A 27925-nucleotide genomic window follows, 5' to 3' on the forward strand; every position below is an offset into this window, starting at 1 on the left:
CTACCATTGTTCACATCCACCAACTGGCCCAGAGATCTAATGCCCTTGTCTCTCCATATCTGAAAAGAAGCCTGCAACCTTCCCGGGAGAACCCTTAAATTCTCGTGTATAGTAAAACAAATTGAGCAAGAATATGAATGGCCAAATTGTTTTCTCAATATTCTCCAAGTAGCCCATGTATCCTTAATTAGCGGGTTTCCTTTGGCTTCCATTGGTATTTCTCTCCACTTTATATGTAAAATCCCTGGGAGACTCTCTGGGGATACCAACTGCTCCTCTAATTCTAGGCAAGAGTAATAGCTGTTTCCAGTTATCCAATCTCCTACATGTCTTGCTACACAGGCCAGATTATATTTTCTGATATTAAGCAAATTAAGCCCCCCCCACTCTTTCTTCAGACATAATTTATTAATACCAATTCTTTTTCTTCCTTTCCTCCAGATAAACCTAGAAATTGCTTTATTTAGAAGTGTAACATTGGAGTGTTTCAATAATATTGGTACAACTATAGAGTGTAAATTAATATTGCAAAACTGATCATTTTAACATCTGGCATTGCTAGACAAATTACGTGGTAAATTTTGCCACCCCTCTAATTCTGTGATTATTTTAGGGATACAGTACGTGCCCCGAAAATTATTTTTGTAAAGATATTTACCCTCCAGATTAATATAGATTCCTAAATCTATATTAGGTGGTTTCCTCGTTGGGCATTTTCCTTCCCATTTCATATTGTTTTTACTTGATAGGATTAGTATTTCAGTTTTAGCTTCTTTCACCTTAAAACCCGAAAATTTTACGAACTCTTCAAATACCTGAAATATTCTTTCTATAGCCTCTTCTGGATTTGACACAAACAGCAATAAATCACCTGCGAATAAGGCTATCTTAGTTTCCTTTTCTCCTATCTTGCTCCCTTTAAACTCCGTCATATTTCTAAAATATTCAGCAAGCGGTTCAATCGCAATTTCGAAAAGCAGGGGGGATAAAGGGCAGCCCTTCCTTGTTCCTCTGAAACTGATTTAATGAGCCATTCGCAGTTTCACTGTACCGACCGTGTGTACTTACACGTGCATGGCTTAATCTTTGAGACAAGCATATGCTCTGGCAGGATCAACCTATCTACTCGGATAGCAAGCCTGCTGCCATTATTTTTGCTTTGGGGTGTTTATTCATTGCTCTGATCACACCAAGAAAGGTTCCTGTAAAACCATTTTCCCCAGAACATTCATCAGATATTCCCACCCTACATTACCAAAAGCTTTTTCGGCATCCACTGATATTATTATATTATCTTTATTGCTTTGCTTATTAGTTTTTGTCCAGTGTATACTGTAGCTGTTATAACCTTTCTGATATTTTTAACAGACGCTCTGCCCTTTACAAAGCCTGTCCGATCTGCATGTATTAATTTAGGTAGTACTGTAGCAAGTCTATTGACCAATATTTTTTAGAGTATCTTTGCATCCTGGTTCAAAAGAGAGATTGATATACTGTCCCGGCACAGCTTATTCTAACTAAAGACGCGAGCTGGCCGGGACCGCAGCGGTCTAGCAGCGGGTCTATTCTCCGGTTTGAAACCGGAGTTTCCCGCGCTTTCCCGCGCTTCAATAGATAAGCGCTACATAGCGCTTACTATTGAAAGCGCCCGAGGCGCAGGAAAAAACGTCCGAAACCCGGCCAGGTTTCGGCTGGAGACAGCCGCGCGGCGCACGCATTTTTTTAAAAACGCGGTGCTGGCCGTGTTAGAATAAACTCTGCCGCCACTGTATAGGATTCTGGGTTCAAGGGGTCTCTACCTTCTTTATAAATTATTCTTACAAAGGCAGTTTTACCCGTCTCTATATATTCTTCTTTATCTAGAATTTCTTTGAACACTTCTCTTAGGGGGGCCCCAATTTCATCAATAAGCATTTGATAAAACTCTCCTGTGAATCCATCTGGGCCTGGCGCTTTCCCATTTCTAAGAGTTTTAATAGAATTTTCTATCTCTTCAATCATTATAGGAGCATTTAACATCACCTGCTCTTCTCTGTCTAATTTAGGGAGCTTAATTTTTCCCAGAAAACCATGCTATGCCTCTTCGTCTACTGTATATAGCTTTTACTATATACATTTTGGTAGAAAATTTGAAAAACCTTATTTATCTTTCTAGGATTAGTGGTGATATCTCCCGATTTTTCCCTTATTCTCAGAATATGGTTTGACTTCATAGGTTTTCTAGCCATATTACCCAACAGTTTCCCTGCTCTATTTCCAAATGTGTAAAAGTTTAGATATCTAAACTGCATTTTCTTTTGTTCTTTTCTATGCAGCCAAACCTCACATAAATCTTTTTCAAGCAAAAAAGAGAGGTACCATGAAAATTTTTAGGACCTGCAAATTGGTCATGCCTTGATGTTGGCTGCAGGCTTATAACGCTTTGGCCAAAGGGTTTAACTAAATGACCCCTACTCATGAGCAGATTAGCACTGAAGTATTGTATTACAGGTGTATTACAGATGCATCCGCCAGTATCCGATCACTTGCCTGGGTAAAAACTAAGGCATCTCACAGTAAATGCCTCAACATTTCTGTGAGATTCTGCTGCCAGACTAATGGCCCATGGGATTAACACAGCAGGGGTCCCTGCAGTCTCATTTAGTCTGAATGGGACTGCAGGAACCCCCTGCTGTGTTAATCAAATGGGCCATTAGTCTGGCTGCAGAAATCTGGGAGATAAATTGCGCAGGGCTTTTCTGTTTTTTTTTTTTTTTATTGGCAAAAATATAATCTATTCTGGAGAATGAATTATGTTGGTGTGAGAAAAAAGTGTATACTCTTTCCAATGGGTTAAACATTCGCCAGCAGTCTTCCAGACACAAAATATCCTTAAACCTGCCAATTTTAACCTTGACTTCCCTTGAATCTGAACTAATTTATCCATGGATCCATTACCCAATTAAAATCATCTCCAACTATCAAATAGCTGTATTTTCCAGCGACTATAGTATTAATCACAGTTTGGACAAACTTTTGATCATATTCATTTGGGCCATAGACATTATATATTTTTAATTCCTCATTATGTATTCTGACAAGGCATTGTACAACTCTCCCCTCCACATCCCCTCCTTCATATGGCAAAGATTTGTTTATTAAGATTGCTACTCCTTTTTTCCCTACTGCTGGGGAATGTATACATTTACCCACCCAGTCTCTCCTAAGTTTTTCACTTTCTGTCCCATCTAGATGAGTTTCCTGGATTAATGCAACTTCGGCTTTAAGACGCTTAAGGTGCTTCCGAATGTATTTATTTTAATATGGGAATTGATTCCTTTAACATTCCATGAAATAATTCTCATAGGGAACTTACACGCTCAAAGGATTTACCCAGTGGAGCTATTCATAATTCTAAGCACAGTGGAGAGACTGTGTGAATAAACAGCCAAGCGTGCCATGTAAAATACATAACAAAAAGAAAAAAAAACTAAAAAAAAAATACAATAAATAACAGAAATCTTAACATATGTTGACTTCCCTTTTTTTCCATAAGTACAAATTCTATCCAGTTTTACTTTCCCTTCAGCTCCCCCCAGCCCGCCCTTCTACTTACTGAACAATACAGTGCACTGGTCTTATCTAATTCTAACACCTGAGCTTCTAACACATGAAACTATTTATAATTATATTATAGCAACTTGCTATATTTGCAATCATTTCTTGCAAAATTAACCCTACAAATATTGAACATACGTATCTGCACGGTTAAAATCTACAGTCTTAAACTATATAGGAGCAGTTGGAGAAATCAGCCCCCATATATACTAATACCAAAAAGACCCATAATTAAGTCTTGATACTTAAACAAGGTATCTTCTGCTGCAATCTGCTCTGCATCGTATCCTCACTGTGACCTCTTTTTCTGGTTTGTAAATGACGATCCTGTGCACACCTCTTGTCACGCTCCACTTGCCTGTCATCAATATCGTTGTGGTGCTCACAAGTCTACTTTTCAGCTTCCGTGGCCTCAATGAAGGTTTTTACTCAATTCGCCGTAAAAAGTCACAGAGTGGCTGGAAAACCCAAAGTAAATCTCTTGTTTTGTTGAAACAGAGCTGCAAAGTTTTCCAAACTCTCTCCTTTTGTAAGAGACTGCCACCGAATAGTCCTGGAAAATTAATATATTGGATCCCTCGTATGCAATTCCTCCTGAGTCCTTGTAAGCTCGCAGAAGTCTGTTTTTTTTTCGCCACTAAAGTCCAGCAACTTAGCCATCACTGCTCTTGGTCTTTCTCCTTGATATTTTGTGTGACCCAGCCTACGGGCTCTTTCTACTTTGATGGTAGCTAGATCCAAATGTAGCCCCAAAATCTCCGGGTATTTTGAGCAGAAATCCACAAGTTGATATGGTTTTACAGACTGTGGTATCCCAATAATTGCTCCACTTGGATCTATTTTTTCAAGGTCATCTACCTTTTCCTCCAAGGCTTGACTTTTCTTTTTTAGTTCCTGGACTTCTGACTGAGTTTCTCCCAGATCATCTTGCAAATCTCCCACTCTGGTCTCCTCCTCCCCCTATCTTACATTGTGCAAGGAGATTTCCTCTTAAAATCTTCAAGGGACTTTTGCAGGGAGTCAAACTTCTTATCAAATTAAGGCATTAACTCTCTTGCAAGCGCTTTAGCCATAGCAGCATATTAAGAGGCTGTCTCTTTAAGGGTTGTATCCTGTTGTTGTTCCTCTATCTCTCCCTGCTGCCTTGCAGCTCTTGTGACAGGGGCCATTTTAGGAGATTCTGTTTTCTTCTCACTTTTGTCAGCTCTCTTCTGCTTAGCTGTTCCAGACAATTTGCTTCCCTGATAGGTGGTCGTGGTGCTCCAGGGTCTGCACTGTGGATCACAGTTTTTTGTGTTTTTTTCTTGATTTGTTTTCCAGCACGATTTTGCTTTGCAGAGCGAGGCTCACTGGAGCTCAGTAATCTGTGTCTATCCTCACTGGTGCCATACCAGGAAGTCTGCAATGTGGTATTCTTTATTAAAATCATCTGCTATCACAATAAATATGTAAGTGGTACAAACTACAATGTCCGGTAAACTGAAGTTAACATATCAGTAAGTGCTAACAGGGATCTTCAAAGCTCAGTCATGATGTGTTAGTGCTGTTTTCAGCCATAATGAGCCCTTATGATATGCGCCAAATCATTATAACAGACGCAATGTTCTAATGATTTGCAAAAGAGTTGTTCCCTCTAACAACACATATCCCCAGAGCTTGGTTATAGTTAACACAGGGAGTCATAGCAAAAGGTGGCGTTACTCACATCCAGACCCTGAAATAACTCTTTTACAGGGTCTGGATAAGTGTAAACCACAGTTGGGTCTGATTTAACTATCATATTGTTATTCACCAGGTTTTTTTCCTCTCTTGCCTTCATTTTTTTTTAGTTTATTTAAACAACTATTCAGGGACCTGATAGAAGTAACACAATCTTTGGGTAAGACCGGCTAACACTCTGCTAATGAGATCACTAACGGCCATTGTTTTGTATGTATTTAGCTTTGTGGATACCCGTTAAAGTCAGGGAAACTACTGGATGTTACCTATTTAGGTAAAGTCACATTAGTAACCCAGATTTAATGGACTTCTGAGGATCTACCGTTAATAGGGTTGCCAGGTGGCTTGTCCAAAAATACTGGACACATTACTGGACCTCACGCCCCCCGAATACATATAAAAAATACCCCCACACCCCCGAATATATATATAAAAAATACCCCCACACCCCCGAATATATATATAAAAAATACCCCCACGCCCCCGAATAATATATAAAATACCCTCACGCCCCCGAATACATATAAGAAATACCCCACGCCCCCCTAATACAGATAAAAAATACCCCCACACCCCTGAATACATATAAAAAACACCCCACACCCCCAGAATACATATCAAAAATACCCCCACAACCCCGAATACATATAAAAAATACCCCCACCACGCCCCCGAATACATATAAAAAATACCCCCACGCCCCCAAATACATATAAAAATACCCCCACGTCCCCGAATACATATAAAAAATACCCCCACGCCCCAGGAATACATATAAAAAATACCCCCACATCCCCGAATACATATAAAAAATATCCCCACACCCCCCGAATACATATAAATTATACACCCACCTCCCCAAATACATATAAATTATTGTAAGGATTATGGAGACACGCCGTTCACGGCGTGCCTCCCACTTACCTGCTGCCTCGCCTGACATCATCCTGACTCGCAGGGACGCCGGAGAGAGGCGCGCGAGCCCCTGCACTGTGCGCACGCGCACACGTTCTTCTCTCTCTTCTGCCCTCGGATCAGGGCGTGGGGGTGCGCACGCAGCCGCAGGCGCTGCTACACAGAGGCGCGGCCACACGGAGGCGCAACCGCCTCTTAAAGGTACAGGTCCCAAGACTGTTGCTGCTATTGAATGCAGCCAGATTGCTGCCCTTTATGCCTCATCTCCTGGGACTCATAAGGGACCTATCCCTGCTACAGCTGGCTCCTTCTACACACCCCTTTATGGCTGCAATCCTATTGGACCCTCACTCCTTTATATACCTGCCAAAATCACTGGTTCTTTGGTTGAGCATAGTACCAGTTGTCCTTACCATTCTCTGCCTCCCTAGTTCTATTTTTACAGATCTCCTCGTGTATCAAACCGGCTTCCGCTACGTCTTCCTGTACCTCTGGCATCCCGAACTCGGCACACGGCAATTCGACTCTCCGCATCTCTGGCATCCCGACCCTGGCTTACGGTAAACGACAACGTCCCTCTCTCTAACCCTGGATTTGGCAAACGGCACTCTCTACCAACCGTACCTCTCCTGCCCCGATCCGGAATCCCTGACCAATCTACTTTCAAGACGTGTCCTCGTGGCTGTGGGTGGTGTTCCTACCTTCCCACCTCAGCACCGTGGTCCCGTCTCGTTTGTGGTGAGCACATCCTAACATTATGCTCAACCCAACAAACATGGACCAAGCTGAGGTGGAGCGGACTTTAAATGCCCATTCTGCTCTGTTTACCAGATTAGAGACTTATTTGGAGCAATCCGATAGACGCTTGGATACCATGCAGCAAAGCCTCCACTCTCTTACTCTTCAGGTCCGAACCCTCACTCGGCAATCTCCTCTCGTGGCACCTACTGCACAGCCTAACCCTTTTTCGTTATCTCCGTTCACTCCGGAACCACGTATTCCGCCACCAAGACATTATGCGGGGGATCCTCAAGGATGTCGGGGATTCATTAACCAATGTCTTGTACAATTTAGGCTCTCTCCCTCTCGCTTTGTGTCTTCTGTCTCCAGGGTCGGCTACATCTACTCCCTTCTCACCGACCAGGCACTGGCGTGGGCCTCTCCCATCTGGGAGCAACAGGGGGCGCTCACACAGGACATCGATCTCTTCGTTGAGGAATTCCGAAGAGTTTTTGACACACCAGCACGAAAGTTAACAGCAGCTTCTGCTCTTCACCACATTAACCAGGGAGACCGTTCGGTTGCTGTATATGCGGTGGAATTTCGCACTCTTGCTGCTGAAACAGGTTGGAATGATGACGCCCTATCTTCCGCGTTCTGGCAAGGATTATCGGAGACCCTAAAGGACGAGCTCGCCGCACGAGATCGTCCTACTAACCTAGAGGACTTAATCGCTCTGGCTATTCGGGTGGATCAACGCCTGTTGGAACGTAAATATGAACGTACTCATTATCGTTTAAGGGTTCCAAGAACTCTTGCACCCTCCTTCGTGGCTCCGTCACCTTCTTCCGGGGACATTCCTGAACCCATGCAGTTGGGGGGCAACCGACTATCTCCGGCTGAGAAGTTACGTAGGCGCACGGCCGGTCTTTGCATGTACTGTGGCAATTCCACTCACGCTGTGGCCCAGTGTCCCCTTAAACCGGGAAACGCCAGCTCCCACTGAGATCCGGGAGAGTTTCATTGGGAATACTGACCCCTTCTTCCATCATCCAAAACATCCTACCCACCAGGATAGTCTTACCTATAATACTGTCTGGAGAGGGGTTCCACACCCGGGCACGGGCGTTCATTGATTCCGGTTCGGCAGGTAATTTCATTGATGAAACTTTTGCTAGACAGAACAATATCCCTTTTGTCAACAAGGAGACGCCTGTAGGTCTGGAGGCCATCGATGGTCGACCTCTTAAGCCAGCATTTATCACGCTTCAGACAGTACCTCTCCTACTGCAGTTCGTGGACGTCCATACAGAGATCATTACTCTCGATGTCATCCACACGCCCTCTGCTGAGTTGATTTTGGGTCTTCCCTGGCTTCAACTTCATAATCCTCGCATCGACTGGACGGATCGGGAACCGGTTCAGTGGGCTCCTTCTTGTGCCAAGACATGTACCAGGGTTTTCCAGAGGATTGGAGGAGTGTCTACCATATCCGAGAAGATCAACTCCTTACCTTCTGTGTACTGGGATTTCCGTGACGTATTTGACAAAGCACGGTCTGAGGTACTACCGCCGCACCGCCCGTTTGATTGTCCCATTGACTTACTTCCTGGCGCACCTCTTCCCAGGGGAAGATCTTATCCTCTCTCTCTCCCAGAGACAAAGGCTATGAACACCTACATTGCCGAGAACTTGGAGAGGGGTTTCATCAGGAAGTGTTCCTCCCCGGTCGGAGCAGGTTTTTTCTTTGTCAAGAAGAAGGACGGATCTCTCCGTCCATGCATAGACTATCGGGGTTTGAATAATATCACTCGCAAAAATCGCTACCCCCTGCCTTTGATTCCAGAATTATTCGACCGCCTCCAGGGAGCAACCATCTTTTCTAAATTGGATCTGAGAGGTGCCTACAATTTAGTAAGGATACGGGAGGGGGACGAGTGGAAGACTGCTTTCAACACCCATGACGGCCACTACGAGTATCTTGTTATGCCTTTCGGGTTGTGCAATGCACCAGCAGTTTTCCAGGATTTTGTCAACGAGATCTTTCGGGACATTCTCAACACTTTTCTTATTGTTTATTTAGATGACATCCTCATCTTTTCTAAGACCGCTCAAGATCATATTAAACACGTTCAACAAGTACTATTACGTTTACGGGAGAACCATCTTTTTGCGAAATTGGAGAAGTGCCAGTTCCACCTTAAATCCGTGGCATTTTTGGGTTACGTTATCTCGGATTCCGGTTTCAAAATGGATCCGGAGAAACTTAAAGCTATCTTGGAGTGGCCTCTTCCGACTACTCTCAAAGCCGTGCAACGCTTTTTAGGTTTTGCGAATTATTATCGACGGTTCATCCGCAATTTTTCTGATACCGTATCCCCCATAACCGCCCTCACCAAGAGAGGGGCAGATCCGTCATCATGGTCAGTGACCGCTAAAGAAGCGTTTGAGAGTCTCAAGAAGGCTTTTGTGTCTGCTCCCATCCTCACCCACCCAGATCCTGGACTCCCGTTCACCTTGGAGGTAGATGCCTCGGACATTGGGGCCGGGGCTGTTCTGTCCCAGAGAACTTCTCCGTTAGCCAGACTGCATCCCTGTGCTTTTTTTTCTAAGAAATTCTCTTCCGCTGAACAGAATTATGATGTCGGAAATAGGGAGCTTTTGGCGATCAAATTGGCGTTGGAAGAGTGGAGACATTTCTTAGAGGGTACCGAAACACCTATTACCATCCTTACGGACCATAAGAACCTCCTTTACCTGGAGGGGGCACGTCGGTTGAATGCTCGTCAAGCCCGCTGGGCTTTGTTTTTTTCACGATTTAATTTTCTTATTTCTTTTATTCCTGGCTCCAAGAACCTTAAGGCGGACGCTTTATCTCGACAATTTCTTGCGGATGACAGGTCCGAGGAACAGCTTGAGTCTATTATCCCCTCTAGTTGTATCCTGTCTGCCAACTCCTTTGAGGTCATGAGCAAAATTCAGTCGGAACAGTCACAGACTCCGAGGGGACTCAAGGTTCCGGAGGGAAGACTCTACACGGCATCTCAACACCGCAAGAAGGTTCTCGAGTGGTGTCATTCGTCTAAATCAGCAGGACACCCAAGGATACGGAAGACCAACGATCTAGTTCAACGTACCTTCTGGTGGCCAGAGAGGGCTAAAGACGTAGAGGAGTTTGTCAAAGCATGTAGCATTTGCGCTCGTAACAAGGTACCTCGTGTCAGACCCGCTGGTCTACTCCTTCCATTACCCATTCCAGATCGCCCCTGGAGTCATATCTCTATGGATTTTATTGTGGAACTTCCAGAATCCAAAGGGAAGAATACTATTTTAGTGGTCATCGATCGATTTTCCAAGCAGACGCACCTTGTTCCTTTGAGGGGTCTTCCAAATTCCCCCAGGCTGGCAGATGTGTTTATTCAGGAGATTTTTCGCCTTCACGGAGTTCCTTCTACCATTGTCTCTGACCGGGGCTCGCAATTCGTGTCAAAATTTTGGCGTGCCTTTTCCAAAAGGTTGGGAATCGCTCTTCACTTCTCCTCAGGATACCATCCACAGACCAATGGGCAAACAGAGAGAGTCAATCAAAGCTTAGAACAATATCTCCGATGCTTCATCACGGATACTCAGGAGGACTGGGTGGATCTACTTCCTTGGGCCGAGTTTGTCTTGAACTCTCTCCGCAACGACTCTACCCAAGAATCTCCGTTCTTTATAAATTATGGATTCCATCCTTCCCGGTTACCCTTCTCTTCACTACCATCTGGGGTGCCAGCAGTGGACAAACACGTCTCTCACCTAAAGGTTTTGTGGTCTAAGATACAGGAGAATTTGAGGGTAGCTACAGGGAGACAGAAACTCCAAGCAGATCGCCTTCGACGACAAGTGCCGGAGTTCGTTCCAGGGGACACGGTGTGGCTTTCATCTAGGAATATCCGGTTGAAGGTTCCTACCATGAAGCTTGCTCCCAAGTTCCTCGGTCCCTTTCCCGTGGTTAGGAGGATTAACCCTGTGGCTTACGAACTACGCCTTCCACCTTCTATGAAGATTTCACCAGTTTTTCATGTATCTTTACTCAAACCAGTGTTTCGCAGCTCTCGCTTTTCCAAGAAAACTTCTTCTCCACCTCCGATTATGATTTCGGGTCAACAGGAGTACGAGGTCCAGTTTGTCCTCGATTCAAGAAAGTCCAGAGGAGGAGTACAATACCTGGTTCACTGGAGGGGGTTCGGTCCAGAGGAACGTTCTTGGATTCCTTACCGGGATCTTCACGCACCTCAACTTCTACGGGCTTTTCATCGAAGAAACCCTTCCAAGCCTTATCATGGTCGCCCGGAGGTCGCCCCTGAAGGGGGGGGTACTGTAAGGATTATGGAGACACGCCGTTCACGGCGTGCCTCCCACTTACCTGCTGCCTCGCCTGACATCATCCTGACTCGCAGGGACGCCGGAGAGAGGCGCGCGAGCCCCTGCACTGTGCGCGCGCGCACACGTTCTTCTCTCTCTTCTGCCCTCGGATCAGGGCGTGGGGGTGCGCATGCAGCCGCAGGCGCTGCTACACAGAGGCGCGGCCACACGGAGGCGCAACCGCCTCTTAAAGGTACAGGTCCCAAGACTGTTGCTGCTATTGAATGCAGCCAGATTGCTGCCCTTTATGCCTCATCTCCTGGGACTCATAAGGGACCTATCCCTGCTACAGCTGGCTCCTTCTTCACACCCCTTTATGGCTGCAATCCTATTGGACCCTCACTCCTTTATATACCTGCCAAAATCACTGGTTCTTTGGTTGAGCATAGTACCAGTTGTCCTTACCATTCTCTGCCTCCCTAGTTCTATTTTTACAGATCTCCTCGTGTATCAAACCGGCTTCCGCTACGTCTTCCTGTACCTCTGGCATCCCGAACTCGGCACACGGCAATTCGACTCTCCGCATCTCTGGCATCCCGACCCTGGCTTACGGTAAACGACAACGTCCCTCTCTCTAACCCTGGATTTGGCAAACGGCACTCTCTACCAACCGTACCTCTCCTGCCCCGATCCGGAATCCCTGACCAATCTACTTTCAAGACGTGTCCTCGTGGCTGTGGGTGGTGTTCCTACCTTCCCACCTCAGCACCGTGGTCCCGTCTCGTTTGTGGTGAGCACATCCTAACAATTATACACCCACCTCCCCGAATACATATAAAATATACCCCCGCCTCCCCAAAACATTATAAAATATACCCCCACCTCCCCAATACATTATAAAATATACCCCCACCTCCCCAATACATTATAAAATATACCCCCACCTCCCCAAAACATTATAAAATATACCCCCACCTCCCCAAAACATTATAAAATATACCCCCACCTCCCCAATACATTATAAAATATACCCCCACCTCCCCAATACATTATAAAATATACCCCCACCTCCCCAATACATTATAAAATATACCCCCACCTCCCCAATACATTTAAAAAATACCCCCACCTCCTCAATACATTTAAAAAATACCCCCACCTCCCCCCCATCATCACCACAGCTCATTCTGGCCCCTATCATCATCTCCTCAGCTCATCCTGGTCCCCCATCACCTCACCTCATCCTGGCTCCCCATCATCTCCTCAGCTCATCATGGCCCTCATCACCTCACCTCATCCTGGCTCCCCATATCTCCTCAGCTCATCCTGGTCCGCCATCACCTCACCCTGGCTCCCCCATCACCCCCCAAATTGTGTCCTAACCTTATTCCAGGAAGGACACAGACGTCTCTGGGCCGCCGGGGTGTAGGCTCTGTCCCCGCTCTCCTCTGATTGGCTCTCCGCTCCTCCAATCAGGGACAGGCTGCACAGACACTCATACAGTGCTCCTGCCCGGCCACCGTCCGCCCCCACACCCGCCTCAGTCTCAGCACTTCCATCCCTCCGCCATCGCGCCGCCGTTGTGCTTGCGCTGCCAGCCCTCCGCCACAAAAAATGGTAATACCGGACACACACGTGTCCGGTATTACCTCCGATTTTATACTGGACAGGCATCGGAATTACTGGCCTGTCCAGTTCAAAATCGGACACCTGGCAACCTTAACTCTTAAGTGTAATGGTGAGAGGATTAAGAGGAGCAGGGGGTAAGTAGCTATGTAGACAGCCTAACATTCCCCATAGCCAAGAGAAAAAAATACCATTTTCATATGTTTTGTGGAATGTACAAGCCATGGTCAACCATGGTTTTCTTCCCCCACAGCTAGTACATGTTGTAGTCAGTTTTCAGTGCCATGCTCAGGCCACAGCAAACAATTAGTCTGGCTACAACTGTATGCAAGATGACAGAAATGCAGGGATAAAGAGGGGAATAGAAGTTGTGCTATTACACTAGTATCTTTTAGGAATCAGAGCACAAAGTGCAGTATAGTGTACACTAGCTCCCATGTCCATCTTTTACTACATCTTTAAAGGTTCCTTTGAGGTTTGATAGGTCTAACACAGAGTATCCTGCTTCTGAGAAAGTGTTGTGTTTGAGTTTGATATGGTTCATTTTAGTTTGTTATGGTTATTCCTAGTTTAATATGATTAAGACCAATTTAATATGGTTAATCACTGTTTTATATTGTTAAACCCAGCCCAATAGGATTATTACCAGTTTGACATGGCTGATTCCAGATCCGCAAATATCGTTTTGTTTTTTTAATTTAATTGCTGTTTATTACATATATTGTATCATATTGCTGGACATCCGGGGGAATAATCCATGTTTTGTAATGTTTTCATTTTGAGCTTTCGGATGATGGTTCCTTTTGTATATTAATATTTCTTTTGATTTCAAGACCCTGTGTTTCTGTTATAGCTGAACACGTTATAACGCGGTGCTCGGGGTCCATCTGATGACACCGCGTTATAACCGGGATTGCGGAAAAAAAATGGCCGCTGCGATCAGGGTTTCCGCGTGCGCCAGAGGGAGAGAACTGAGATAACTCACCCAGTTCTCCCTGAACCCGGTGTCGCAGCGACACCCCCAAGCAGCATTGCCCAGCATCTGCAGCAGCAGCTGATCTGTGTGCTGTGCAGGAGAAGCTGTGAGTCTGCGAGAGGGGGGGGGGGAGGATCTCATGGAGTCAGAAGAAGCCGGGATGTCAGCTGTCTGTGTGAGTCCCCTGTCCAGGAACCAGCTCCCTTCTCTCCCCCCCCCCCCCCCAGCAGAGCTACGGAACGTGTGTGTATGTGTGTATATATATATGTGTGTGTGTGTGTGTATATATGTGTGTGTGTGTGTGTGTGTGTGTGTGTGTGTGTGTCAGTAAGTCAGTGTGTGTGTGTGTTTGTCAGTGGGCTGCTGCGGTGCGCTCTCCCCCTCTCTCCTGACATGAGCTTTCCAAGTCCCCCGACCGGGAGCAGGCCCACTCCCCACCCTCTCTCCTCCCTGGCGGAGCTGCTGCGCTCTCTCCTGACATGATCTTTAGGAGATTTTGTAAGGTAGGGGGAAGGGGTACATGGAGGGAGGAAAAGGAAGCCAATTTAGCACTGAAAGCTACTGGAAGCTCAGACAAGGGAAAAAGCAGAGCAGCAAACATTACTGAGAGGGCAGACCAGCAACAGAGTGCTGTAACAGAGAGAGTGAGTGAGTGAGTGAGTGTAAGTTGACAAAGCATTGTTCATTTAACAGGCGTTTTTGGGTGCTGTACAATATGTATTTCTGATCCCAGTAAGGGCAGGTGGTGAAAAGCTCCAAAGCACTGGCACCCACATTTATTCTCCTTGAGAAATTTTTGGGGAGGTAGGGGGGGAGGTGGTGAGTCCATATTCTGTCAAGAGGCTGCACGCATCTCACGGCCGCCGGGGAGGGGGAGGAGGCGATCTTGTTGGAGCAGTGACACAAAGTGTGTGTGTGTCGGCAGCAGCAGCAGCAAGAGGGGGAAAAAGGTACAGTATTACCTGTTATTAAATGACCCTTCAGGCTGACGGGGATAAATGCTGTAGGTATTTAATTGTTTCCCATCTACAGTTTTATGCCGTTTCTATCAAACTGAAGGGTAATTTTTTTTTCTCAGTAGCTGCTTATTTTAAATGTACAAAACCCTAGTGAGTAATTCCATTGGGTGTGTGTGTGTAGGAAGCCGGACATTCCTCTTGGCAAATCCTGGAAGTTTGCCACAAAAACATTTTTTTTAAAATGGGATCCACACTCACACCGCCTTATAAGCAGATCCGCGTTTTAGCAGATCGCGCTATAGTGGGGTTGAGCTATATCTGGTTTGTTGTTAGCTTGACTATGATGAGTACATTTGAGAGGTTAGGCAATTGCTTCTAAGATATCATGGTTGGCTGATGGTTTATAGTTTCCAGTATTTTAATCCCCAGAAATCATATATTGTAGAACATTTGACAATCCCTTTTAGTTGTGTATGGAGATCTTGTGGTATTTGTATTGCAGCAGATTTGCTATGGCAATCTGTATGTCCCATTACATTTCTTTGTCTATTTCATGGGCAGATGGGCTTTGATAAATAGTTATTGTGGACTAAGGTGAGGTATTTTTAATTTCAACAAGTACTAATATCTGGGAGTCTCTCTTAAAATTACTATGTGGCAGCATGTATTATGTTGATATATTTGACAGATGTTTGTTTTGTGTGAATTGCTGTTACAATACATAATGTTACTATTTTATTTAATGATGACTGAAGAAACGTTTTCTGTGTTGCCGCAGATTTAGATCTGTATGGCCCATTCTATATCCCTGTCTATTTGTTTGGCATAGTGACCTTAAACCACCACTGCCCTCTTAAAAACTACTGTTTAATGTTCTCTTCTTTTTTGTTTAAAGCTGGTGCCATGGAATCAGCTATCTTTAGAAAACAGGCTGATTGACAGTGTCAAAGAGCAATGAATGTACAAAGTAGAACTGAGAATTGTAATTGGTTAATCCCAGGGCACAGAATTTTTATCTCAGTTATAGGTAGCTGTATTACACCAGGAGAAGTATAGTTACATTGTAGTTTGTTATTATTTGACTGGACCAATGTCAGATTCTTTCATAGAGGTTTTTGTAAATGAAACCTCAAGAGTAAGATCTTGTATTGTAAAGGTCCACTAAAATATTCTATCAAATTATTTGCAATATGTGATGTTCGCCAAGCAATTAATAGTTATTGCAGATATGTCTAGTAAAAATGTAAATAAACGCTATTTGTAATTTGCAGCATAATATGAATGTATATATTACTTAAAATACTAAGAACATGATATGGCTAAACTCCAATAAATATGAATCTACAGAGAAATAGAACATATACTCATGATATTACTCTTTAAGACATTAAGCAATGTTGATTTTTTTTTAATTGACCAATATATTTTTGGTTAATACATTTGAATGTATTTTACTTTATGTTGAATGAACAGAACATTTACTAGATAAAAATGAAAATAGTTTGGGCAATGGACATACCCCCTGTAAGATTCTGAATTTAATTAGTACACTTACCAGTATTTACAGTATATAAATCCTTTACTTTCTGTCTTACTGGTGCTATTACTTTCTATCAATATCATTTTATTGTATTTCAGATGAAAAGAACCATTCAAGTGGCATTTTCATAGGTAATCTACTGAAAAATCATTACATTTCTGTTAAATGTTTGTGAAGCTTTTTGCATGTATTAATCATGTTTCCAAACATGACTACATCAATAGATATCAATATAAGCTGAAGGAGTAGCTCAGTGGTAAAATCACTGCATTTGAAGCAAGTGAACCCAATGTGAATCCCAATGTCAGGTGACTTTGGGTAAGTCTCCTTGCGCCGCATGCACCAAAATTAGAATGTAAGCTCCATGGGGCAGAGACTCATTATTCTTGAAAAAGCTATGTAGAGAGATACGTACGTAAATACATAGTATTATTAATATACTGCTAGGTATTGACAAACAACTATCTGATATTAATTTGTAACAAAATTATATGAGGCACTTTTACTGTTCTATAATGTTTTATACATTGAGACTATACATTTGTTACTCAAAGCAGATACATTCATTCTACAAATGGTAAACTTTCCATGACACGTGTTGGTGGTGGTGGGTAGAATTATTCTTCATCCTTTTAAACACCTCTACAGTTGCAGAGACATGATGATCCACTGATAATTATACAGTATCAAAACAATTAACTTTTTGCAGCAATTGAACAGTCCCACTTGGTGGTTTATATATGTCTCTAGTGAGGTCACTCTAGTGAGAGTTTCTATGGATACAGGGTTTCGAGAGAACTGTGTTGTATTGCCTCTATCATTATTACCTGTGTTTCTTTCATTACAAATACTCAGTTTTAGCTCTAAATGTTATGATGCATCCAATACCCCCTAAATCAGTATAAAGATCTAGTAGCAAATGTGGTCCTGGAGAGTTACAGCATTAATTCCCCGCAGACTGTGATGCCTTTAAATGGATGAACTAGAGCGGTCTTTCTGGACATAGCAATGAGCACAGAGTTTAAAGCCTTATACAGTAGGTCTCTCACAAATGAAAGACGGACCTATAAGAAAAGCTCTGTATATGCTAGTACGTATATCAAGAATATTCTTGTTGGTGCCATAAAATGTATCAGTCTGTAACTACAGATGTAGCCGGCATCATTGCATCTGCTCCTTTTTTGCATGCACCTAATTTGTTTTTACTGGTGTCTGCTCCCGATGGCATGTTGTGTACCCCCCGCTATAATGCGACAGTGGGAGCAATAACGTCTGATACATCTGTATGTCATATAAAAGCACATTTAGTTTTGGCCAGAATATCCTTTGATTATGTTAACATTTAACTACATCTGAAAGTGAGTTAAACTAGAATGAATCAGTGACACAGAATCAAGGTATAGTAGAGTCAGCACACAGCTGCTGTAGGACTCATCTTGACATCCATATGTTCAATTCCAAATTAGGATTACTTATACTATGTGTGCATATGGGACTTAAAGGAGCAGATGCTCCCCCAAGAAGTCCCCCCGCAGGTGGGAAGCAGGGGGTCTCTGGAGCCGAACACCATTATTTGCAGCCCAAGGGACCCCTGCTCCCTGAGATACATACCTCTGTAGGGGGTGCTAGTATCTCCTGAGTAGGTTTAAATGTCCTGGTCACGCAATGAATGACATCACGGCTCCCTATTGGTCAGCAGGATGCAGAACATTTACACTACCATTTCGATAGCCCCACACATCCCAGCCAGAGCCGCTACCAGCACCCCCTATGGATGTAAGTATCTCGGGAAGAAGAGGGTCACCCTGAGCTGAAAGCAATGTGGTTCAGCTTCAGAGACCCCTGCTTCAAACCTATTAAAAAATTTACTAAATTAAAAAAAAAGGGAAAACAGGATTGCTGCTTTAATTGTGCACATTTGTGATGACTGCAAAAATACGTCTGTTCTAACACCATGTGCAAAAAAGAAAGTGAATCCCTGCACAGGGATTCACTTTCTGTTTTGCACAGTTGTATGGCAAATTCCTTTTACTAGCTGCATGCTCTTTACATGGAGAAGCGCAGTGATTATATATTTGTTCTAACACCATGACATTTTAATAAATTAAATCATTATAATATTGTATTACACTTACAGTATTAATAATAATGCTATTACATTACATGTTACGTATGTGGGGTTGCCAGATGTCCCGTGTATACAGGATTGTCCATTGTTTCATTGACTTGTCCCATTGTCTCGGAAAGGTCTGTCGGGAAGCATAATTGTCCCATATTTTAGTGCGTTGATGGGAAATGCCTGAACTTAAAATGATTTTCATGAAATCGGTCATAAAAACGTAATAGATTTCTACTTCAATGTAATAGTTAGCTTTTCCGATAGATGCCCCTTTGCTAAATTATTACAATAATAAAGTTAGGACACTGCCTGGTCATCTGTTATAGGCTTTACTTTTTCTCCCACCACTACTTGTTAGTTCAGTGGGTGTCTTTCCCCACCCTGCCAAGAGCAGAGAGGATAAAAACCAAAGAATTAGCGGTCTGGCTGGAGATACCATTCACCTCAAAGCATTTGGAAATCCTTGATCATTCATGACGTCAAACTTTCATACTGGATTTCGGCATCCCGTATTATAAAAACTTAAATGTGGCAACCCTACACCTATTCAGTGTCAGTATACAGTATGAGTTAGACTTCGGTACTTGATAAAAAAAATGCCTCATGAACCTCTATTTTAAACAGAAGGCATATATATATTTGTATTTCCCAGCAGATACAATGTACAACTATGAGAAGCCTTTTTAAAGCATTTCTTGTGATATGAATAATATCTGTTTGCTTCTTGAAAGTGCTGTACTACATTGAACACATTTCATTATACATCACAATGATCCATAAATAAATGGCATATTTTAGCAATGTACTAGTTCATGTTTAAGGAGTCTCTAATGTTTAAAAACTAGATGTTCCATTATTTAATAATATGCGTGAAAGGTTTGATTAATTGAGCTCTAGTGCATCTGCTTGTCATCTGATTTCAATTCATGCTGAGTAACTGCAGAGCATATGTTAAAGAAGTAGACACAATGATTGGGGAATTGAACTCAGAAATAGCTACTGTAACTACATGTCTGGGGCACTTTTAATACTGTAGGTAACGTTGAAAGATACACATAAAAGCATCCAGTCATCCAATTAACTAATCAACATTTTATTGTTGTAATCTTTGGTAACATAATTAATAGTAATACTAACACCACACACGTCTCTTCAATTTTACTTTGCGGTGAAACATCTTAGTGATGCAGAATAATAAATAAATGTCAATAATGGTGAAATGTTCATCATGTTGTCTATGCGTATCAGAAACTGCTGTAAGTGGCAAAGGGAATGTTGTTGCAGGACACAATGTACGCTACTGTGTGTTCCTACCTTACCTCTAGAATTTAACAGTGCATGTATTTGCAAGGAGATAAAATCAAAATGAGAATCTTGGAGGTTGTCAAGTATGATCATGCTGGCTTCAGCAGGATTATATCCACAGTGATCTAAATGTTGGATAGCACATGATGAAGCCAATTCTCGACAAGCTATAAATAAAACTGAAGCAGCAGTCTCTCTCTCATTTTTTTTTTTTATTAAACAGAAATGGTTGCTGCACTCTTGGCGAAACCAAAGTATAATGCTAATGCAGTTATTTCAATATATTAACAGGTTTACTTATAATATGGGCAATAATCAAAATATTAATTAACATTATGAGAGAGAAATGCAGTTTAAAATGGTTATATCAAACAATTGATGCAGAAGCGATTTTTATGCGCAGACAGCAGATAAATATTAGCATGAATATATTTAGCATCAGAAATGGCTCTTTGAAATGATCATGTCCATTTTTATAATATGGACAAAATATAATGCTAGAAATTAATATTTGACAAATGAACCTCAAACAGTGGTTTTAGCCACTAGTGTGGGATTTGTCCTTTGTCGGGTATCTCTGCACTGACACCCTTCCTCAGCACAGCAAAGGTTGTTGGAAGTTGTAGTTACTGTTTCTTATATAGTGCTAATATTAAACTTATCAGTACCACTAATGTGTGTGTTTGGGAGAATGGTTGTTTCTCGTAATTACCGAAGGTGTTGTGTATGGTAAGGAAATGTATTTAAGCTTTTTGTCTGTGCAATGTAATAGCACCATCATAAATATAGAGATAACCTGTCCCATTAAGAAAAGAAAACACACCAATCCTATCCCCAATGACACATGTTCACAAAATCCTATAGAGGGTGATTTAATACAGTTCCAGAACTGTAGTATGGATTTATATAAAATGTATTTAATAAGACCATTAAACCTGCACTTCTGTAACCCATTCAGTCTTGCTGTGTTCTACAATACATCCCAAAGAACTCCCAAAGAACTCTTTCATCCCTAAAGAGAGTAATTGTTGGCTAATAAGAAAACAGCACAGTTAATAATAGGATTTTTCTAAGTTTGACTTAGAACGTGTTTTAGCTATGTGCACTTCTATATTTATAGTAGCTGAATTCCTTGTGTGTGTGTGTGTGTGTCAGTCAGTGTGTGTGTGTGTGTGTGTGTGTGTGTGTCAGTAGAGGGGGAGAGGGGATCAGTAGGGGGAGAGGGGATCGGTGGGTGCAGTAGAGGGGGAGAAGGAATCAGTGGGTGTAGTAGAGGGAATCAGTGTGTGCAGGAGAGGGAGAGAGGAGGATCAGGGGATGCAGGAGGGAGAGAGGGGGTCAGTGGATGCAGGAGGAGAGAGGGGATCAGTGGATGCAGGAGGAGAGAGGGGATCGGGATGAAGGTGGGAGAGAGGGGATCAGTGGATGCAGGATGGAGAGAGGGGATCAGTGGATGCAGGACTGAGAGATGGGATCAGTGGATGCAGGAGAGAAAGAGGGGATCAGTGCATGCAGGAGAGGGGGAGAGAGGATCAGTGGATATAGCAGGGAGATAGGATATCAATGGGTGCAACATGGAGAGGGGCGGGAGGGTTGAGCGGCGGCTCACGGGGTGGGTTTTGGTTGATGATGATCATCGGCGGTAACACGCGGGAGGGTTGAGGAGGAGGAGGCAGCGGCAACTCACGGGGTATGATGAGGAGGCATCGGCAGCAAGTCACGGGGGCGGGCGGGATTATGAGGAAGTGGCATCAACTCACACGGGGCCGGAGGGTTGATGAGGAGGCGGCAGTGGCAACTCACGGGGGGCCGGGATGATGATGAGGTTGCGGCGGCATCTCACAGGGGGGCAGATGGGATTATGAGGAGGCGGTTGCAACGCACGGGGGGCACGGGCGGGTTGATGAGGTGGTGGAAACTCACGGCGGCGTGTGTGTTTTGATTCCTGCTGGTGGAAGCTGGCACAATTCAGTGGCCATGAATGTTGCTGATGGCCGCTTCTGCCAGCAGTGACGTCACATCCGTCACCACTGACTTCCGCATCAATCAACTCCATTCACTGCCACTGAATTTTGCTCATGTGGTAGGTGCCGCTAAAGAAGTTTCACTTCAAAAATGTATCATATATTTCAATGAAACCTCTCAATACCTTACAACAATTTTTCTTCACCTGTACAGGCAAATTATTTGGATTCCGGTTACCATCACTGAGACTTTTGACATACAGAAAGCAGTCATTACCACAGGAAGACCCAGATGCCGTGATAGTGGATTCATCAAAGCAAAGTGATGACTCTATGGCAATGAAGCACTTTAAGTCTCCTACAAAAGAAAGCCGCAGCCCATCTGAAGCTGACGACACAAAAGCGCTGATTGACTCGAAGTGCTCACCTTTGGTCAATCTAACAGGACCTCTAGATCACTCTTCACCTAAGCGACAATGGGGTCAGTTTTTTCCAGACAAGATGCACACAGGCTCACACCTAGCCCATGCAAGGTCAAAAGAAAGCATTTGTAGTATGAGACGGGCATCATCGGTACATGATATAGAAGGATTTAGTATTCATCCCAAGAGCATTTTTAGAGACCGCCATGCAAGTGAAGGTATGATCAAAATTATTTCAATAAGTTGTGCATGTGGCATATTTTCTATTAATGTATTTGCATATTTATCTCATATATTTTTATAACATTTGATCTACAAATGTAGCCAGACTTACTGTTTGCGTGGCCGCGGGTGCACGCGGCCTTGTGACCACGCCGAATGCAGCCTGGAAGAATTAACATGGCGGGATGTCCCAGTGAAAAGCATGGACCCCTGCAGCACCATTGCAGCTGCCACCTACCCCAGCGCCTCTGCTTTTCAGCGGGAGAAAAGGGGCCACGCAAACAAGAAGCCTGGCTATATCTGTAGTAAAAATATTGAGGAAACTTTTACATTTCATTTATTAATATTTAGTTAACAATTGACTTTAAATGTCTATAAACAAACTTTAAAATAATGTAATATAAGTTATTCTCTGTTTAAAAATATAATGTTTTCATTGATATTGTAAGCTGTATTTTACTGTACAGTAGACAGCTTGGCACGGCAGACTTGTTGGTTCAATGGCTCCCAGTGCTTTGTATACTCTGTATGATATTTGGCAAATCACTGCATCTACTCTAGTGTCCTGTGTCTGGCTCTGTCTAACCCTGTTAAGTGAAGTGCAGGAGATAAGCAGTGAACAGAAGGGTTATGAATCAAATTGACTCCATTAATGCCATGCCTCATATCCATTATTTACTATTCTGTCCATTAGCATCTTCATCAGCTGTATGAAAGTTGTTTACAAAGTTTCATACTTTATTCGGTGCAGTCTCTTAGGCCATATTTAATATGCTGTTCCCCTGTGCTAGAGAAGATTTTGTCCCATTCATTAGAATGGAGCTGATCTCTTTTCCAACATTGGGGAGCTGATTCACATCAAGGGAACTTGGCATTGACGTAATTGGGATCATTTTTACAATTACTGCAGTTTTCACTAAGAATTATTTATTCATAAATGGGTTGCGATATTGGTTCTCATTTGCATACCTGAAAATTGCATTAATCCCCTGTTAAATTACGCTAGCAATGCAATTGAGTGTGTTAGTTGGGAGGTGAAGATATCAAACTTTTCTAACACATGGTTACTGGTTACAAAAACCTATGCAGAAAATTATTTAACGCCATTAATGCCTGAGGCTACTAATGATTTGCAAATTAAGGCCTTGATTCACCAAACAGGTTAACATACAACATTAACACGCTACAAATAAAACACAAAAAACATGAGATTTATGTGTGTAAACATTAAGCCTTTATTAGACCAAGTAGCCAGCTAGTCATAGGTTGATTATGACAGCTGTAACTGTACTCTTGGACTTTGAAGGGGTTGATATATAAAAAAAAAATCATATTATGTATATATTGGGGTGAGTGAGTTGGGTGAGTGAGTGGTGTTAGAGAGGGGGATGTGTGACTGAGAGAGAGGGATGAGTGATGGAGAGAAGGGGTGAGTGACTGAGAGAAGGGATAAGTGACTGAGAGAGGGGGATGAGTGAGAGAAGGATAAGTGACTGAGAGAAGGGGTGGGTGAGGGAGTGAGAGGGGGTGAGAGAGTGAGAGGGTGGGTGAATGAGAGCGGGGACAGAGTGAGAGAGGATGGGTGAGTGAGAAAGAGAGGAGGGGGAAGTGAGAGGGAGAAGTGTAAGAGAAAGAGAGGGGGAACTCGCAGAGTCACCAACAGTGGGGGTCCAGGTGGAGACTAATCCTTGGCCTGGGAAAGCTGTCACCTGCCCTTCTTCTAACCTTCTGCAATTGTTCCATATAACCATTCCACATACCTTTTATGAAGCACCCCTGAGGTTAATAGTCAAAAACCTTAATTGATTCAATATGTAATGGCAATGTACTGTAATATCAAAACAGTCCGTTTTGGAGCCTGATATATATACTGTACACCTCCAAAGTGAATAGTATGTCACATAAAAGAAATCAAAAATCAATTTGACTTTATATCTGTAACGGGTTTCCCCCCCCCCCAATCGCAGATTGTACTGTGGAAGCGGAGAAACGTGCAACGTTACCATATGCGTGTGGTGCGATACCTGTTGGTTCACAGGAGGGCAGAGCTTCCGCTAAGGGAACCTGGGGCAATTACAATGCTATGGACAACAACTTACTCGGTACAGCGCCTCCACCTGCGATGGCTCCCACTATAGGGGGAGTGGTTCCTCGCAGGACAATACACAATAACTACGTACTACAGATTGGATAATAACTAATGCCTTTACTTACATGCACAGAGGACGGGTAACATCAACACATAGCAACAAGTATCCCTCGCTAAGGGTAACCTGACTACGGCGTCTCGCAGGACGCTAACGCTAACGTTAACTTGCACCACGGCGGGTGCCCACACTTTATGCGTCACAGCGGACGCTAACACCTTAAGCGCCACGGCGGACGCTAACACCATATGCGTCACGGCGGACGCTAACCTTATGCGTCACGGCAGACGCTCACCTTCCAAAGAGTGATCCCACCCTGTGTCCAGTAACCCCAACCCAATGTCTCGCACTCCCAAGTTATATACCAATGTGTGTGTGTGACTGCGCAGCCACTATGTCTGGTGATAGGCCTTGTTGGTGCACGTGAGTTTGTGGGTTACCTGCCCGGGCTCCAGCCACGGGTGCTGCTATACCACTGAGGTTGGATCCGCCGGGATATCCTCCTATGCGTGGGGTGAATTCCAGCGTGGATAATATCACCGCAGCTCCGCACCGTCGGTACCTTGGCGAGGATCTGTCTGCTGCCAGCAGGCCACAGTCACTGCTTGCTCGGCCTCCGTGAAGATAGTCCAGCTCTCTTTAAGGCTAGGGCTTGAGCCCAAGCCTCGTGGCGGGAAACACAGCATCCGCTGGATCCCTAACTAGCGAATAGCTAATGGGGCAGGGTCCCTAACCTAGGGCCTGTCCCTACAACAATCAACTAGTGTGACTCAGGGCTATCTGGGGCCTAGGGGAATTACTGGCCTAGTGCAGAGAGTCACTGACTCCTGCACCCTACCTCCTTCCCCTAGCTGCTCCAGTCACCAACTGTTCGTCTCCAAAACCCCGCGAACTGTATCAATTCCCTGCAAGCAGGGAGCTCCTGCAGCCCTATTGGCTCCCTGGCATCACCTGGGGTTCCCTAAGGGTCATGGGATCTGTAGTCCCTGGCCAATACCTTCCCTGGTAGGCTAGGGCTTCGCAGGCTTTATTTAACTCCCTTCTGCGCATGCGCGAGCTCCCTAGGGCTGCCTGACTGTTCCCTATTCTGCTCCGGCACTCCAGTGCCTTCCCTGCGCATGCGCGAGTGCTGTGGAATGGCGGCGCCCTACTCACGGCCGCCGGGACCCTAGCGACGTGACCGCGGCCTTAGCAACGGCCTGATCGCGTCCCCGGCAACTGGCCATAGGCAGGGAAGGACGCGTGGCTCCCTGCGCCGGCCCCCACCCTTGAAAGTAGCCATCGCAATCTTCGGCGGTGCACGTGACCATGCTGCGCAACCAGGTAAGATGGGTGACCTGGCTACATATCATTTTAATTTAGGCATACATTCTCCCCATACAGCATATCAAAAAGTCTACTAATTAGCTTGCTTCATTGTAATTCTCCATTCTTTAACAACGTAGTATTTATTTTAATTACAACTGATTCAGACTATTTTACTAATATATTACTGTAATGTTTACAAACTGGTGCCTTAAGTGAAAGATACTGCTGCGACACACTTTATTCGAGCAAATAACCAGTTTGTACCTGGCAGGGCTTGTCAGAGGTGAGGAGCGGCGCATTCCAGGTATCTGCCAGGTACATACTGGGTATTTGCTCGAATAAAGTGTGTCGGTGCAGTATATATATATACTGTATAACAACAACCCCTATAACCCCTAACATACAGTACTGTACACATACAGTACTGTATATGCACATACATAAATGATACTATGGGCCGGCGGGGGCAAGATGTGTTTGCAGCAGAGAGAGATCCGCTGCTCTCTCTCTGCGCAAACATCGGCACATTAAAAATTATTTTAAATACATTTTTATTTATAGTGTAGATGTGCAGGGAGTCTCGGGAGCTGAACCGCACTGGTTTCAGGTCCGGGGACCCCCTGCTCCCCGAGATACAGACCCCTTTATGAGGTGCTGGTATCCCTCTGCATTTAAAGGTCCCGATCACGTGATCGCGGCCTGTAACCCAAGCAGGGCTCAATATATTGCACAGAAGAAGAAAGAAACTGTAGGGTTATTAATGAAGGTATTTCACAAACACACACAATATTTGCAAGCACTGAACCCAACACCCACATCACCATATATATTTGTGACAAAATGAGTGCCATTGGATTTGTGACCAAATGTATACAACAAAAGACAAAAATCCCCAAATGCTACAGCCAATATTACAAATGATAGTGTTAGGACCTGCAAAGAGGACATGCCTTGGCGGGGCTACAGGCTTATGACGCTTTGGCCAAAGAGTTTAACTAAATGACCCTTACTTATGAGAACACAGTCAGATAGGTATTTAACTATATAATTTGTCATATTGGATGTAGCATTGGGGATTTGTGTATTTTATTTAATAATGAAGGTATACTAATGCAAGTACTAATGTTACTCAAGGAACACTATGTGTGTGTGTATATCTATATATACTATGTATATACGATATATACTATATATCAAGCTCCAATATATCTTATACCCCTGTATATCTTCTAATGTTTTGTACTAATTTCAAGAGGGTTATTTTGAATACCTATCAATGTATATTATTACTTTATTATGCATATTAGAGAATCATTGTAATTTGGTCAACTTTTAAAAAAAAGTAAAAAAAAAAAAAAAATATACATCTGCCCCAAATTTGAGTAATTTGCCAACATTTTATATGAGTAACATAGTCACACGCGGTTAAAAGTGCTATAACTTCCATTCCAATCAATGAAAGTTACTCCATTTTTAACACTGCATTGTTATGTTTCTGACCATATTAAATAGGAACCCTAAAGTTTCCACAGTACAATTATATTGGCTCGTAATTCGTTAGCGTTGTAATTCAACAATACATTTTTTACTCCATGAATTCCTGACTTTATACCAGAAAAGATCAGATGCATAATAATATGTCAGTATTAATATTCGCATGACTGGCAGCCAATAATAAAATTAACAGCACTAAGTTAGTGATTTGACAAGCAGGAAATGTTTAACAGTTCACCACTTTAAAATTACTCGAAATGTTTGATGCCACATGTCATCATGGAAAGGCATAGAGCAGGGGTGGCCAACTCCAGTTCTCAAGGGCTACCAACAGGTCAGGTTTTAAGGATATCCCTACTTCAGCACAGGTGGCTCAATCAGTGGCTCAGTCAAAGACTGAGCCACTGATTGAGCCACCTGTGCTGAAGCAGGTATATTTTGAACAGCTGACCTGTTGGTGGCCCTTGAGGACTTGAGTTGGCCATCTCTGATATAGAGAGTTGCCACAATGCTGCGTTTTATTTACTAATACAAAGTAAACAAGT

General features: G+C 43.6%; 1 protein-coding gene across 5 annotated transcripts in view; it reads left to right on the forward strand.

Moving 5' to 3' along the window:
* The window catches only part of KCNH7 (potassium voltage-gated channel subfamily H member 7), a 398373-nt gene that overhangs the window by 223162 nt on the left and 147286 nt on the right, over positions 1 to 27925 (forward strand). For 4 of the 5 annotated variants that reach the window (XM_075609207.1, XM_075609205.1, XM_075609209.1 and 1 more), the window contains exon 4: positions 22002 to 22427. In XM_075609207.1, coding sequence (XP_075465322.1) covers positions 22002 to 22427 — 426 coding nt within the window. Of the gene's footprint in view, positions 1 to 16502; positions 16531 to 22001; positions 22428 to 27925 lie in introns of those variants that run through there. The other variant, XM_075609210.1, reaches the window with a different exon arrangement.

The sequence above is a fragment of the Ascaphus truei genome, chromosome 7 (assembly GCF_040206685.1).
Source record: "Ascaphus truei isolate aAscTru1 chromosome 7, aAscTru1.hap1, whole genome shotgun sequence".
NCBI lineage: Eukaryota > Metazoa > Chordata > Amphibia > Anura > Ascaphidae > Ascaphus > Ascaphus truei.